Source organism: Orbicella franksi, chromosome 8, assembly GCF_964199315.1.
Source record: "Orbicella franksi chromosome 8, jaOrbFran1.1, whole genome shotgun sequence".
Lineage (NCBI taxonomy): Eukaryota > Metazoa > Cnidaria > Anthozoa > Scleractinia > Merulinidae > Orbicella > Orbicella franksi.
This window is the reverse complement of record NC_138152.1, coordinates 31,226,015-31,242,895: the sequence shown is the minus strand read 5'-3', so window position 1 is coordinate 31,242,895 and position 16,881 is coordinate 31,226,015. Positions and strand designations below refer to the sequence as shown.

Here is a 16,881-nt window from a genome sequence, read left to right as displayed (position 1 = left end):
ACGTGTTTGTGCCCTGGGATTCCTCCCCCGGGGGGTGGTGAACTCTGTGGAAGTGATCATTAGTATGTGTGTCGAATGGGAAATTGTAAATTTCGTTGCGAAACTCACATTGATGATGCGATGGATCGTGGAAGTTTCGCACGCAATCGAGTTCACATTCAGTGAGCGGCCGTCTTTGAGAGAAAGTCTGCGGGCATATCACAGACAAAACTCAATGGGTGTTCTCCTTATTATGCCAAACCGACCGGTCAGATCGAGATCAGTGGGAATACCCGAGGAAAATGGAACGACTTTTCCCGATTAAACTGGGCCAACCAAGAGGAATGGCTCTTACCATCTCCATTTGACTTCCAAATGAAATTTCCGGAATCTTTGGCATAATGGAAAGCACCCCATAGTAACTTAACGTTGTTTGACCAAGATGACATTTAAGTCTATGCCTCTGATAGCTTTTTTTCGAAGCGAACCACATAAGGATCAGGCTATGCTTTGCCTCTTTTCACTCTCGGTGTGAACCGGCCCTTTATGTGCTGATAGAATTCGGGATCTCACTCCATTTAATATTTTAATTAAAACTAATAATATCCTTGTTCAACCACATTTTGATTATTGCAATGTGGGCCTTTCTCAAAAACTCCAAAGGCTTCAAAATCGCGCAGCTCGCACCCTAATGTCTGCGAGCTATGATGAGTAATTTGGGTGGTTTGTTCCGGGTACTGGGGTGGCGAAGACTCTACTATCAAAGATTGAAACAGAAGTCTATCCTAATGTATTAAATATTACATGGTATGACACCTGATTATCTGAGATCAAGATTCATGTATCGTGACAGTACAGTGTAAGTGTTTTTATCGTTTAAGGAATACCGAAAACAAATCAGATCTTCCACAACCTCGAACTGATTATCTCAAGAGAAGTTTTTCGTACCGTGAGCGGAGTTCAGCTGTGGAACAACTTACCAATAGACCTAAGACAAGCATCTTCACTGACCGATTTCAAATGTAAATTAAGTCGCCAAAGTTTTAAGTAATATCTAAATTTTGAGTAAATTTTTAGACACGGCCTCCATGAAAAGCATTTTTTTTATTTGAATTATTGTTATTAATTTTTATTGTGGTAAGGTAGATAGGTAGATACATGTAGTCCAGTAACTTAATTATAATTCTCGGTTTTCACTAGTCAGGTGATCAACACTAAATATCGTCACCATTCAATAAATAAATTCAAGAATCTGGGATACTATAGATGATTGCTATATAAACAACCTTGCCAAGAATCAGGTTTATGCTGTTTTTCATTCACCCGTTATTCGCAGAAGTGTGTTACCCAAATTTATATAGCTTTGTATGGAGACGCCATGTTTGTGCCCTTCGGAGGGGCACAAACATGGCGGCCGTAAAATAACAAAAACATCTGTCGTTGAGTTTTGCTATTGAAACGAAACTTTTTACTCTAGAGCTCCGACACATTGAAATAAATGCTCCTTCTAGTGCAAGCACCATTTATTTAGCAAAAACCAAAGCGATAACTCATCTTTTGACCTACGCGACAGTCTTTTCGGGCAGCCATTTTCATGTCACGCAACGCAAAAGCTTGGAGTGCTCTATTACAAAAAGAAGAACTCTGTAAAGCTAAACCATTGTCAAACATCACGTTCCTATTGGGTCTGTTATCTGATGAAACTAAAACCTCAGAAGGAAAGATAATTTCTAATTTTGGAATATGACTACGTCACATGAAAACCAAGAATTGACTGATGGAAAACTCTTGTCTTATAGAAACCTGACCTATGCTATGGGGTGTAGTGCAGCTAAAGTTAACGCTTGAAACATAAACCCTAAAAAAACCTCGTGACTTCCGATCTTGTGACTAGTCTTGTGACTTGATGTATTTAAGTAGTCCAACCTTCCTGCTGCTCTGACGCGGAATTTTTGGCTAGCTGTTAACAGTGCTAATATTGTTGCAGAACCATGGCTGTGTTATTTGTTTCTCTGATTGCCCTTCTTGCCTCATGCCAGGCAAAATATTTGCATGAACCACTCACTAAAGAAGCGATTGACTACATCAACTCCGCTAAAGGAATTTCATGGAAAGCAGACCCGGACTATCTCGGTTACGATGTCGAGCATTTCAAGAGTTTGTGCGGCGTCCCGTTAGATGGCAAGATCCCACCAAGGCCGATAAAACTTGGACTCCTGTCAGGTTAGTTAAATCACGGTAATCTTTAAATATGAAAAAAAGAACAATGACTTTGAGAACGTAGTAAACTTTATCTTCAATTTCTCGGCTTTTGATCATAGCTACGTAGCATATTTCATTTTACGCCTCCCTGCCTCCTTTAGACAGGGGAACGTGCGGGGAGAAAAATGAAAGTTCCATGATTTGCATAAGAATTGAAACAGCCTGCCCTCTTGAATAATTCAATTTCCGCAAGAAAATTCAAGAAGGAATGCAAAATAGTTTTCATCACATTATATGCTTAGTCACAGTCGTGCTGTTGGCCTGGCCTTGGCTCTGGGTTTCTGTGGCATTTTACCAACTTCTTAACAAATCGTCATAAGTGGAGGGGAAGGGGGTGGGGGGGAGGGGTTGTGTCGGTCTTTGTGTAATTGAACGCTTTTCTTTGCTGTTTGATCTTCTAGAGAAGACAGAATATGAAGCAGTTGAAATCCCAGACTCATTTGACGCCAGACAGGAGTGGTCCGAATGTCCATCAACAAAAGAAATCCGTGACCAAGGGTCTTGTGGAAGTTGCTGGGTCAGTTTGTTATATATATAGAAGGGAGAGTGAGAGGGTGGGAACTGGGGCGGGACTTGAGTGAGCTTTGCACCCCACCCCTACACAAGAAGTACCAAATCGCATGAATTTTTCTTATTTTGAAAAGTATCAAGATTTTCACAGGAACCATTACTTTATGTCTACCAGGAAAGAAGCTTGTATAAAAAAAGAAAATTACTCAGCAATAAATTCTTGACATCTGTTGAACTAACTTGAAAGAAATTTCTATACAGTTAGTAAGGGGACTGGAAATAAAACGCCTTTTTTTAGAAGCTGTCCTACCTAGTAAAAGCATATAGACGTTGCCTTTACCATTGATCTGAACTAGGTATTGATTTAAGGGTCAGGTCTTAGACTGTCTCAAATTTTTCGTCAGGTCATAAATAGAGTTAAGAAAATCACAGATCTTGGTCTTGGTCTAGGGTAAGGGTTTTGGAAAGCAGGCCGCACACTCCAACCCAATTTTTCCAATTTACCCCCCCCCCCCTCCGACCCCTCCGCCACCCCCTGCCCCTCCTCTGGAAGGTTAACACTGGGTAATAATTTTTCAGGCATTTGGAGCTGTGGAAGCCATGACAGACAGAATCTGTATCTCATCTGGTGGCAAACTAACGCCCCACATTTCTGCTGAGGATTTGCTATCATGTTGTCAGAGTTGTGGAATGGGGTAAGTGGAACTGTTTTTACTACAGGTTAATTTTAAAGCAACTTTCAGCTAAGTGAATTCTAGCAACAGAGGAGTTTAATATAGGAAACTTCAGACCAGGAAATGCACTGTTATTCACTATCAATGCCTGCTGAATGTACATTGCTCTTTCTAGTAGTGAACACTACAAGTGGTATGTTTTTCTTCTGACAGACACATTGTTTGCCCAAGAAAGGCTCCAAAATACTAATACTGAATTTGATTTGTTTTCAATCCTAGGTGCAATGGAGGATTCCCCGAAGCTGCATGGTAATAATTGGTTATTTATACGTAAAATGTTATCTTGAAAGTCAAAAGTAAAGTTGCATCCATTCTTTGAACTTCAACAAACTGATAGAAACATGTTAGGTAGAATTTTTTCCAAAAACAAAAATACCACCTATTGGTAAAAACAAACATCTTCACAGTTCTATCCTCGTACTTCAACACTAAATGTGAACCCAGTCAAATGAATAAGTAACTTTGCACAGTCAGAGCAACTCACAGAATGGGACAATGGCATCACTTTACCATTTTGTTCTGGGAGTTACGTTGTAAGCAAATGATGTACCAAGTTGTTTGCTCTACAGGAATTACTGGGTTGACTCTGGGCTTGTAACAGGAGGGCAGTACAATTCTCACCAGGGATGTGAGCCATATGAAATTCCGGCTTGTGATCACCATGTAAAAGGGAAACTCAAGCCTTGCAGTAAATCCATTGATCCCACACCACCATGCACAAGGAAGTGTGAGCCAGGTAAGTATCGTAATCACAAAAAATAAATACTACTGGCAGTTTGTACACATACATACACTCTTTGACTTTGACCTCGATTGGAATTTTTGTGTGATTGACCATAATAATTATTCTGTGGAGATCATTCTGAGACATGCCAAGGCATAACTGGTTGTCTCCACTGTTACTGACCAGCTTCATGTATGTTCTGCCATCAGGGTACAACGTTTCTTACTCAGATGACAAGAGATATGGAGAAAATGGTTACTCTGTAAGCAGTGAAGTGGAGAAGATCCAGACGGAAATCATGACTCAAGGCCCCGTAGAGGGTGCATTCACTGTCTATGCAGACTTCCCTAGCTACAGGAGTGGTAAGTGTTTCAATCCCATGTTTGACTTACTAATTCTCCCAGCTCACCACCTTACATTTCTTATTACGTTAGTTCAGAGAAAGAAGTGACACGTTAGGCTAACAATGTTTCACATGTCTAGGCGTATATCAACACGTATCTGGAGCACCACTTGGTGGGCATGCCATTAAGATCTTGGGTTGGGGAACCGAGGATGACAAACCATACTGGTAAGAATATTCTCATGTACTGGAAGTTTCTTGAATTTTCATGAAAAGTGAAACATTAAATACATCATTTTGATTTTTTTGGTTTTTTTTTCAATTTTATTTTCAGGCTTGTGGCAAATTCCTGGAATCCTGACTGGGGAGACCAAGGTAAAATGTTACCGATACATGTTAATATGGTATTTACTGAGTTTGCCATCTAGATGGCAATGTGCAATTAGGACCATAACCCACAGAAATAGGATCTTTGCACAATCCAGTCACATGGTACGGAATTGATTATGCTGGGATGCAAGTTACACTGGGATTTCCTAAACAAAGGAACTCGTACCAGTCCAGCCTGACTTTCCTTTGATTTGAAAGTCCCACTGTGTAACTTGTGTCCCAGCATAATCAATTCTGTACCATGTGACCGGATCGTGCAAAGGGCCTATTAGCACAGGATGAGTGACTATGACATCACATGACAGTTGTAGCAAAGACGCCTGGAGAAACTTTGTTTTGTAGTGAAACTCACAAGCTTCTTATTGCATCTTCTGACAGGGTACTTCAAGATTCTGCGAGGCTCAGATGAATGTGGAATTGAGTCAGGCATTGTTGCTGGAAAACCAAAGCTGGATCAAGAACCAGCAAAGAGTGTTCTAGCTTAAACTTCTACATAAATGTATCAGGAAAATCTGGATGGCATGTAATGCTGATTTAGCTTGTGAAGCATTGATTCTGTAGCTGATAAATTGTTAATAAAAAAACTGATTGTACAATACTGTTTTATCGAGACAAACAATATAAAACCTCTTTAAAGGAGGGGCGCACAGTAAAACTCCTTTAAAAACAGTTAAGTCATAGGTTTAAAGAGAATGCTGAGATTGTGGTAAAGAAAGAAAGCTTGTGCAAGAGTAACAAAGTTTCAGGTGGCTTACTACAGTTTTGATGGATTATAACGGCCTAACTTCTAACTCTTTTGAAAAATGTCCCAAGATGTTTTTCCTTTCTCTATTTACTGTTTGCTTAAGTCTTTACCATTCTAGATGAAACTTGAACAATCTAAATGTCGACAAATGGCCAAAATTAATGACCAAGTACCTAAGGAGAGACTGGGCACTAGTAGGTCAGATGACTTTTTTCTCAAAATCCACGTGTATGACCCCACCTCAAAATTTCAGGAATAAGAAATTTGCTCTGAATTAACATTCATGTAAAGTAACATAAAAATCTGTAAGACAGATTTTTCACAATTTAAAAAAATGTGAAATCAAAAATACAGTCGAACCTCTGGTTGTGACCAACTCTTGTAAGCGACCAGTTTTCCAAAATACCAAAAGTTTCCAAGTCAAATCACTATATTTAGAACCTCTTGTAAGTGAGCACAACCACTTTTAGAGCTAAAAGTTTGAAATTTTCTTTTGTTTTTAACCTCCCGTAAGGGACCACTTGACAGATAATAGAGCAGAAGTTGGATGATAAGGTGTTGTAACATCGCATTCCTGAGTACTACAAGAGAGACGGAAATTTCTCAATGAGAAGTATGAATTCTTTTCACGAAATTGAATTTTTGCCTGAGTAAGACATTTAAAACATGGGGTAAGTCACTGCAGTTACCATATGCTAAGCTCTTGTAAGCGCTCTTATCATATCTAAGCTCTCGTAAGCGACCACCTCCCATTAGCGACCACCTAGGCTTGACATTTTGGGTGGTCTCTTATGGGAGGTTTGACTGTAGCTCAAAATCTGTCTTACAAATTTTTTTTAGATTTTGGCTCTAAACATGATACTCCCCTAAAAATCAACAGTTACTGTGAAATTTTCATCATTGGTTGCACAGTGGGTTTTCGAGCAATCCTCAATCAAAGACTGGCTTATACAACCTTGGACAAGAATTGAACTGTGCATGCCCTTTATTTATGGGCACACTCATGTGATGCCACGTATCGTGAGCAAGAAAGCAAGGGTAAATTAAAACTCCGTTACCAGTTGTTTATGGACCATTTCTGTCATATTTCATTGGCCCTAGGTTTAAACACATGTTTGAAAGCCGTTTGAAGCTATTGCTACGTATACCGAAGTGATTTAATGCCTTTCAAGCCCTGAAGTTATTTTCATTTTTCTTAGGGCTACTGGCGTCATTTTTGCACGTGTAACTAATGCCAACATCTGGCAGGCAATTGTAGCACACGCTACTGAGTCTTGGGAAAACTGTAGTAAGCCACATTAAATTGTTTAATTGTAATCTGGGTATGGGACCAGCAATAGAGTTCTGAAAGAGTCAGGTGTCAGCTAGTGAGCTGTTCTTGGAGTGTTGCCAAATAATTATTGAAAGCTGACTGAGGGTCTCATATCTCTTCCCTACGATTATGCAGCTGTCTTGTCACTGATTGTTTTCTGGTTAAGAGGTGTCCACCATCTCTTCACTGAGATTGTGCAGTTGTCTTGCTGAAAAAGTAATCAAAGTCATACGGTTCCAAATTTTTCCTTCCTCCTACAGAAAGTTCATGCTTCTCATAGGATTGAATCTGGAAAAGAATCCAAAATTACAATGTGATGGACATCCAAGCCACGGAATTTTAAATCTAAATGCACTCTCCCTGAACAGATAAACGTCAGACTCCCCAAAGACACTCCATGTATATATTGTCGGTCAAAATGAAATTCAGGATGAAATGGAATTCCTTTGGCTGTTAACCCTAACTACTGGTATTCGTGGATCATGAATAATTAGGGTTAGAAGACAAAGGAAATTAAGAATCAAAACTAGGTTGAAATCATTTTAACTTGAATTTCATTTTGACCTACAACATATCTAGCATGTGTACACCTTCCCCCTCCCCCGCAAAAAATTACGGGGAGGATAATCCTCGATGTGAATCTCATCAGTTGCCAGTATTTAATTTTCTGTACATCTGTAGCATAACTCGTAAATATGTGAGAATATTAGTCATTCTACGGCTTGGTGAAAACTTCTTGTGTGTGTCCTTGAGGCCAATCAAAAATGCATCGTTTCTGGTATCCACACAGTATTTGGAGAAAATGATCAATTAACCAATGAGACAACTGGAAATGTCTTACATAATGCAGATTAGTATCACAACCAATCACCGTACTTGCCAAACATTCCAAGAAAACCACCCACAGTGCGGAACACGATAAGTGCTGCCGCTACACAGACGCCCCTCTCCCCAATTTTTCTGAGATGGGGGAGGGGGGGGGGGGGGTTGTACAAACGGTACATGTATGGTCCACCAAGACTTTCTGTATACCTACTTGCAGTCCTTATTTAAACTTAAATGTAGTATATAAAACTAACTACAAGAATAAACTTGATTACAAAAGGGTGAGATGCAAGCAAGTTTCACAAATGTACAAACAGCCTGCAACACGAAAATTTCCCATACCTGAGAGAGGAAGTCCTGATCTGTGCTAGGGGTGATATCCAGTTGTGAGACCTTGTTGAACAAATCATGAGCTGCTACAACATCAGGCACTCTGCACTTTGTGAAGAACTCAACGACATTTGTACAGTCTCTGTAGAGGAACTCCAATGCGTGGGGGTGCATTGGTTCCACAGACTGACTGACGTCTATGAACCATACTTTGTTATCATGCCACAACATGTTGTACTCACTCAGATCTGCATGGATCAGTTTGCATTTCTGGTACATTGTGCACATCATCTGAAAAAAAAAACATCAACATCACTTAATAACATAGGCACACAAGGCATGCAAGAGTTATTTTTTTGTGTGAAGTATCAGAGATAGGAGCATTCATGTAGCTGTTTACAGTAATGATTTGGTTAATTTGACAAGTTTTTTTGGTTGCGATGTACAGCAAGAAAGAAACTGGGAATTTATGATGTACATGCAATGCTACATCGGTCATGGTAAGATAGCTAAATACTGAGCCATAAAATGTTTGACTAAATAAACTACAGTAATCTGGCACGTCTCCAGATTAATCTAGATACCATCTTATTTTCTAACAGGCAATTTGATTCGTTCTTTGATACAACCCGCACTGTGATTGGCGTGACACACGCACATGCATAACTCCCTCACTCACCGATCACATAGCCCTTCCAACCCCCAAGAGGAATTTTTGCTCAAAAATACTCAAGTTAATTAAGAGACTTTTTAGCATTTTATACGAGTAATAAGTTTACCCTTTTTACAAAACAAAACACAACTTCACCGAAAATAGAAAGAAAGAGGGAAAAAACCTCTACTGGCATGTTGAAAGTCTGATTTAATTAAATTGCACTTTAACTTGGTGCCACACAGTCTTCTTGAACAGTTTTCATACTTTTTACCTTTAAAAATATCGGACCGAAATGAATGTCATCAAATAAAACTATTAAACTGCTACTGCAGAGACATAAAAACCGTCCAGAAATGAAAGCTTCTTTTTTTGTTTAACATCCTGGAAACAATAGCTGATAACTTGTCAGCTCTAATTGAATTTACTCCCTTGTGAAAAACAAGAGTGTCAAATTACCCTTTGTAACTAAAAAATAAAAATATCTTGTTATATTTGCATGCAGCAAGAACAAAACAATCGTTACCCCCACTTACTATTGTAAACATTAGAACTGTTTCAAATCTAAATAGTCTCGTCTCCTCTAAAACAGGTCCTAAGAACTAGAAGCAACGATTCGTGACCTCTAATTGAATTTACTCATTGTGAAAAACAAAAGTATCAAGTTACCTTTGTAACTAAAAATGAAAATATCCTGTCCATTTGCATACTACTAACTCATGAACTGTTTCAAATCTCAAGGCTCATCTCATTCATAACTAAAATCCTCAGCCTAATCCACAGAAAATGTCGAAATAAACCCAATATATGAATACTTCCTCCTCTTTAATAGAAGAATAAATATGGCTGTTCTGAACTCTACCGGGATCAAATCTTCTCACATACCATTTACCTTTACAACAAGAAATTTGATTGGCTGTTTATAGTAGATCCAATCTGACTGGTGTGACATACATACATCTCTCACTCACTCACTCATCCATTGACCTGTCCATAACATACCCGACGAGCTGACTAAGAGGTATTTTTTTTACAAAAAAATAACTCAAAATAGAAAGAAAGAAAAAAACCTCTCTGACACGTTGAAAGTCTGATTTAATTAAATGCACTTTAACTTGACGCCACACAGTCTTCAAAGAACATTTGAACAGTTTTCATACTTTTTACCTTTAAAAATGTCGGACTAAAATTAATGTCATCAACTAAAACTATTAAACTGCTACTGCAGAGACGTAAAAACAATCTAGAAATGAAAGTTTCTTTTTTGTTTAATATCCTGGGAACAATAGCCGATTGTAAGCTCTAATTGAATTTACTCCCATATGAAAAACAAAAGTGTTGAGTTACCATTTGTAACTAAAAATAGCAAACATCTCGTGGGAACAAGTGGTGACGATTCGTCAGCTCTAATTGAATTTACTACCTTGTGAAAAACAAGAGTGTCAAATTACACTTTGTAACTAAAAAATAAAAATATCTCATTATATTTGCATGCAATAAGAACAAAACAATCGTTACCCCCACTTAGTATTGTTAACATTAGAACTGCTTCAAATCTAAATAGTCTCGTCTCCTCTAAAACACGTCCTAAGAACTAGAACCGACAATTCGTGACCTCTAATTGAATTAACTCCTTGTGAAAAACAAAAGTATCAAGTTACCCTTTGTAATTAAAAATAAAAATATCTCGTGCCATTTGCCTACTACTAACTCATGAACTTCTTCAAAACTCAAGACTCATCTCGTTCATAGCTAGCCACCATTACACTGAAAATTATGCACTCTAAAACAACCCAATGTACGTATGTAACTGTCACACTTCCTCCAAACCGGACTAAAAATCACAAACCGGCAACATGCACTCTCTCTATATTTTTCAATTACCAAAGTCCTTGTGTTTATACATACCTTGTGTTTCTCACATACCATTTACCTTTACAACAAGAAATTTGATTGGCTGTTCATAGTAGATCCAATCTGATTGGTGTGACATACATACATCTCTCACTCGCTCACTCACTCACTCACTCACTCACCCATTGACCCGTCCATAACACACCCGACACGCCGACTAAGAGGTATTTTTTTTACAAAAAAATAACTCAATAATATCATAGTTGAACACAGCACATACTACACATGGTAGTCTGGCTGCATGTTCTGTGTGATGATACACATATAGACACTGTTAACATCACATTTTACACTTCTTTGCCTTCATTGCGTTCAACGATAGGAGAACGCATTCTAATCCAGTCATACCCACAGGTTCATGTCCCGTGATTTTCTGCGATACCAGATGATTTCAGGGTTTGGATGCCATTTTGGACTGACTTTGTGGCACACATGGCATTGGTCTGATGTGATGCCTCACTTTGAATAATAGTGAGGTCTTACATGAAGTGCTACCCGTGCATTTCCATGTGCTTTTCTTGGTTCATTGTTCTACGCAGGAATCGTGGCAGTTTTCCCCAAGGTTAGTGAAGTTGTGTTGATTTATTGATTTTATTAAAATGCCTAAAGGTACTTATCTAAGCACCAGAAAGCCATGTAGTGCTGTATTTTCTCTGAAACTGCACGGGTAACATATCGATTTGTGATCTGTGTTGTCCATCAGGAGTCAGCTGCTTTTCTTGGTGATTCCACTTCTCTGTGAGAATGAAGTTGCAAGGCTCGACCGTAATAGCTTGAATAAATCAACACAACTTCGTTGACCGTGGGAAAGACAGCAAATATTCCAACATAGCACAGCAAATGACGAAAAGGAAATGGCAATGCACACCACTCAAGGATTTTCACTGCAGGTCAGCTTAATAGGCTCTTAATTGATGTAAGCCGGGTGTAAGCTTGCATGTAAACTTAAGGGAAAAACATCCATGTTTGGAAATAAACTTCCATGTACTGTTATTCTTTTTCTATAGTTATACACAGTATTTAACCTTACTAAATGATGCGCCGGCTAGAGCAATGTGACATGTAATGCCAATAAAGGACATAAGAGTTAAACAATACCCTGAAGAATACACTACTTGGAAAAACCCTGGAAAGGGAATGAGATAAATGGGCTTTAGTACGCGTTGCTGTCAAGGGTATGCTTTTCCAGCAGTCTGCTTTGGGTATAGGAATCAGGAACTGGCAAAACAGTCAGGGATCTTGATATAAAAAGAATTGAGCTTCTGATTTTTTTTATTAAATATAGTATGAAATATTATTTAATTCGAAATATTAAATAGAGAAGGTATTTCTGGTACTCAGCCTACAATCAGGTGTCCAAATACTAACTGAATATCCACTGCTATAACCCAAAAAATGTCATGTTCCTAGCAACACACCCTATCAAAAAATTGCTAGAGTACCCCCTTCCTCCCCCCCCCCCCCCCCCCCCCGGTATCGAACGCACTTCACCAATCTCTGGTTACTACTAGTTTTAAAATATACATCTAATAGCAATACTTGTAGTTAATCACTTGGTACCTGAACACACTGTTCATAAGCCAGCTGTAACTGACGTGCAGACAGAACAGCATCTTTCAGTTTTGGCGCAGGTTGTTGATCTTTGCCTATGAAACTCATGACCAGAATGTGTTTCTTCAAGAGCGCAACAGTAGGACACGCAATACCAGCTTTCTTCATCCTGTAAACAATAATAAACATTAATTACAATAACCTTTATTTAACATGGCTAAATGCACTTAGCTAAATAGCTACTTTACAGACATGCCAAGAATTTAAAAAAGCAACAAAAATCTATATAAAGTATATTTACAATTAAAACTAATTGATACATTTCATGCGCATTTGTTTGTTGACAGAGTCTGTGTCATCAGCGTTTTACTCCTAAAGCGAGTCAATGAGTCAACAGTGATATTTATGTAGCTAAGATATATTTTAACGTGTAAATAGTGTCCCCAATCATAATCATCATCATCATATACATGTCATGTTGTTAATAAAAAAACAAAAAAACTAATCACATGAACACTGTACATTGATTGAAATCAACAAGAAAAACAGCATAAAAGAAACCAACCTGCTTAGATTACACATTTCTTTCTCTGCCCAGAGCCTGATTACCTTCCTGGGATTCTGTTTGCTGAAGCGATCTCTGAATCGATGGTCATCCTTGATATAACGATCCCTTGTCTTGAATTCATTCAAGGTTGTCTTGAACACTTTCACTGCACACTCCTCTGGCATGGGTTCCTCTTCTCTCCTTCAAATTCAAAAATGAACTAAAGTCAATGTCAGACCAAATAAATTAATTCAATTTTTTTCTTGAGAATATGCCTATCAAGACTAAGTTCACAAACCTTCCTCCATTAGCATGGAAGACGCATGCTTCTTTTCCTGTGCTGATACAGCCGTTCACGGCTTCCAGTACTTCTCCATTTACCAGTTTGTACAACATCAGTCTGGTCTTTGGATCTAACACTTGCTCCTGTAAACACACAATAAACACAGTCATTGAAATGGTGACTACAAAAATTATATAAATCTTGCTCTATAGCTGGTACTACAAGCCTTTCTCCAAGCATGGTGCCTTTTAGCCTAATTCAATTTACAGTACCAGGGCAGGAAAAAACCCACGTCCAATTACCTGGGGTGAGCAAATTTTAATTTGCGTTTGGGCAAGTGAAAAATGGAAGTTTGGTGGTCCAGTGGGCAAGTTAAATAAGCCTCAATAGTCTTGTTAGAGATAATTTCCAATCAAAAGCAATTTCAAAACTTAAGACTGCAAGATGAGAACAAAATGAATTTCATGAGAATCCATGTCAAAACCACGAAGAAACAACCGTAACAACAAGAAATCACTGCAATTGGAAGACTAGTAAGAATACAAAAAAAAAATCTGTCCATCTGTATATTACCTTTTTCTATGCAAAACAAAATTTGCAAGTCACTAATATGGTCTATCACTCATTATAGACAGTACCTAGTAAATGATGTAGTTGATAAGGCATGAACATTGCATGCCTATTGGGCAAGTCATATTTTACTGGGGGCAACTGAAAACTGAAATGTACTGCCCACTAGGCAGCTGGATTTCAATTTTTTTTCCTGCGAGTGCCCTGAGATCACCACCTCATTCTGGATGACATGCTTGTCCTAGATAACAACAATTATTCTCAAGTTCAACAGAGTTTTACGTACATGTGTTGAATGTTCTTTCTTTTCATGAAGTCGAGCACTCTGCCTTTCCTCGCGGTAAGAGTGTTGCTTCAAAGTGTTGAATACACTATTAGAAAGCTTGAGATCAAGAGTTGAACTGCCAACATCACCTGCTGCAAAACTTGGTGGGAACTGCAAAAGAAACAGGACAGAAAATGTGAAAACACTTTCATCAACAGATGCACAGAGCTACCGCAAGGACAAAAGCTGCCGCAATTTGGTTGCATTTGACTTTTAAAGCACAAAGGATTAATTAAACTTATAATCTACCTTTTCCATAATCTTTACATTGCGTCGTCCACAAACTGTTGAATCATGTTTGGTAATTATTTCCTTTTTCTTTCCAGGAGACTGTTTAGGTAGAGCTTTAGAGGGCCTCAGAGGATCTGTTGAGACATTATAATGATAAAAACCAGTCAGAAAGTCTAAGCTTTGTCAAATCATTCGGCGTGAGCTTGCTTACCTAAATCCTCATCATTCCAGTCATCTGAATCTGAAGAACTGGAGTCATCTTTCAGGACAGGATGAACATTGCGAAAGTTGTCAAATGATACTGATACTGAAAACAACCAAGACACAATATAAGACTGGTGCACTTCATCCCAACTCAACTTGTATTGTTATTTTTGTTGTTCTAATTAAAGTTGAGATCAGTACTTTGTTATTGTAGAATTATGTCAAAAGTTTATGTGAAGCTGCTATCATAACAAGTAAGTAAACTTGAGCTCTGCATAGCAAGCAGCAAAACCATGAGTTGTGCCACAAGTTACATGTACATGTCTCAGCCAGCAAGCAGTGCCTTGGACCACGAAACTCCAAACAAGTACGTGTGCTCACAGGGAAAGCAGACCTTCTCAAAATTTGAGTCTGACTGGACATTATGTCCTTAGACAAGACTTTTAACTTGTGAAATGGAATGTCCCTGTATGATGATACTAGGGATCAAGTAGCAACGTACATGTACCATTCAGGGAAGTAGTAAGCCCCTTATCACTTCAAACTGCAATATACAGCTGCCGATGACATTTGCAGATTGCAGACTGGAGACTGGTTGAAGAAGGGGGAATTTTAAACTAATATTGTATTTCCATTACCATCATCAATTGCTACAAGTAACTGTACACAGGCTAACCCGAGTTCTATTCAGTTTAACCAGACTGCCATTTAGGGCCTAAAATTAATGTAGTCTTCAGGCTACAAATATCATACACGCATTGTTTATTGTATAATGCATGCATGTGTATGCATAAAAACTCCACTTACAAACTGACAGCTGAAAATACCTTTGCTTTCCCCATTGTATCTCTTTTCCATCGAATCAATTGTACGATCATACTCTTTATCATATTCAAGCTGAATCATCTGAGCCAGAAGAAAATCATTCTCAGTGTCTGGACTTGTGCCTCCTGTGAACCAACACACAAGCCATTGAACTTTAAAAATCTGAAACACCATCATGGGTAGGCAATGTCAAATTCTAATCAGCAAATGTTCTATGAAGTCTTGTAACATGGTGGTCTGCAGTAGTTTGATCATGTCCAAAACAAAACTCCTGAAAACTGTAGATCCTGAAACCCATACCCCGAACTTCAGAATACCTGGCCACTTTATTTACATGTGCCGGTGTGCTTTCAAGAACGAGGTATATAACAATAGTTGCTATTCTTATTCAATGAGATGCTAATAAGTGGCCGGGTATTCTGGAGTTTAGCTCCCCATCCACCTCCCTCCATTTCCTCCAAATGAGTCAAACTGAAATAATTAAACAACTTCTGAGTTCAGCTTCAGCTTCCAGTTGATTGCAACACAAGCTCGAAACTGCAACTAAAAGCTAAGGTTTTGTCTACAAGTCTGCACGATCATGAATCAAAGCAATATTAAACCGCTTACAATAAGCAAAACATTAAATCATTACCTTCAAATGCGAGTCCAGATGGCACTGAGTTCGCCTGAAGATGATACCCGGACAAATAATCTTCCTTAGCTTGAAGTTCTTTCGCCACTTCTTCGTCCATAACAGTAGCAAGGGAACATGGAGTTACAGCTGGGCTTGTACCCCACGGACTTTTACTTGGTGTGTTTCCAATGGGAGTATTTACAACGATATTTTCAGATATTTCCATAATTTAAAATAGTCTTTTTTTTCAACTCTGTATAAATATTAGCTTAATTCAAAATTCTTATTGGGATTTTAGGCTGCGAACTGTCGTACACGTACAAAAATATGGAACAAATAACAAGATGTTGTCCAAGGATCGGATAATTACTGCACGTACCTAGGCAATAGATCCGTGAAAAACCAGAATAATTGTCGGTAATCTGATAACTGTGAAAGATAGGGATGAATAGGGTGAAAATCAGTAAAAATAGCTTATAAATACTGTACACCGACCAGATTGCGAAGATGAGAAAGGTTGTGATGCAATGTGACGTACTGCGCATGTTATGAAACTGGCACGCTCCCAGAGCCCGCGCTTGTCAAGGACGACGGGCGGAAGGAGTTGGACGAGAAAACCACCCTGCCACATCTCACAAAGGAGAACGAAATGGTGACGTTATTCAGCAGAACAGCAGAACAGAAAAGGCCGGAGCAGAATTTTAGCAGATCACGACAATGATATTATGTTCCTGATCACGAGAAGACGGTCTGCTTCTACAAGTTAATCGAGTACCAAGGGGAAAATGCCTTCGCGGGGCTATATTGGTCGATTTTTTTTTTTTGGTCAAGAAAATTAATGTCCGCGAAGTACAAGTTTGCATACTGTGAACACTAGGGGTTCTGTTATTTCATTGGCTCGCGGCTTTCAAGTTGACACATTCCTCTGTGAAGGCGTGATATGTTTATAAATCTTTAGAAGGCGAAAACTCGCACTCGTTTTGGGAGAGAATCCCTTCTCTTTAATTGA

The 16,881-nt window shown here is 38.7% G+C and overlaps 2 protein-coding genes across 2 annotated transcripts; one reads left to right on the top strand and one right to left on the bottom strand.

Moving 5' to 3' along the window:
* Window positions 1–1,901: 1,901 nt before the first annotated feature.
* LOC145496168 (cathepsin B-like) lies at window positions 1,902–5,538 on the top strand. Its single transcript, XM_081475815.1, has 9 exons — window positions 1,902–2,202; window positions 2,643–2,758; window positions 3,331–3,446; window positions 3,705–3,734; window positions 4,055–4,221; window positions 4,419–4,571; window positions 4,693–4,780; window positions 4,887–4,927; window positions 5,321–5,538. Exons 1-9 carry the CDS (start codon window positions 1,971–1,973, stop codon window positions 5,425–5,427), a joined length of 1,050 nt encoding a protein of 349 aa, XP_081331941.1. The 5' UTR covers window positions 1,902–1,970; the 3' UTR covers window positions 5,428–5,538.
* A 94-nt stretch (window positions 5,539–5,632) lies between these two features.
* On the bottom strand, window positions 5,633–16,396 carry LOC145496165 (serine/threonine-protein kinase RIO3-like). The gene is made up of 10 exons (XM_081475809.1): window positions 15,891–16,396; window positions 15,259–15,381; window positions 14,439–14,534; window positions 14,246–14,361; window positions 13,958–14,107; window positions 13,117–13,244; window positions 12,837–13,019; window positions 12,281–12,440; window positions 8,167–8,445; window positions 5,633–7,287 (listed from the first exon to the last, which is right to left on the bottom strand). Exons 1-10 carry the CDS (start codon window positions 16,096–16,098, stop codon window positions 7,183–7,185), a joined length of 1,548 nt encoding a protein of 515 aa, XP_081331935.1. The 5' UTR covers window positions 16,099–16,396; the 3' UTR covers window positions 5,633–7,182.
* Window positions 16,397–16,881: the final 485 nt, after the last annotated feature.

Coding starts and splice junctions, on each gene's coding strand:
- LOC145496168 (XM_081475815.1), top strand. CDS start 1,971: ATGGCTGTGTTATTTGTTTCTCTGATTGCCCTTCTTGCCTCATGCCAG. Junction 3,735..4,054: donor GGATTCCCCGAAGCTGCATG/GTAATAATTGGT, acceptor TTTGCTCTACAG/GAATTACTGGGTTGACTCTG. Junction 4,781..4,886: donor GAGGATGACAAACCATACTG/GTAAGAATATTC, acceptor TTTTATTTTCAG/GCTTGTGGCAAATTCCTGGA.
- LOC145496165 (XM_081475809.1), bottom strand. CDS start 16,098: ATGGAAATATCTGAAAATATCGTTGTAAATACTCCCATTGGAAACACA. Junction 15,382..15,890: donor ATCTGGACTCGCATTTGAAG/GTAATGATTTAA, acceptor GTTGGTTCACAG/GAGGCACAAGTCCAGACACT. Junction 13,020..13,116: donor TTCCATGCTAATGGAGGAAG/GTTTGTGAACTT, acceptor TTGAATTTGAAG/GAGAGAAGAGGAACCCATGC.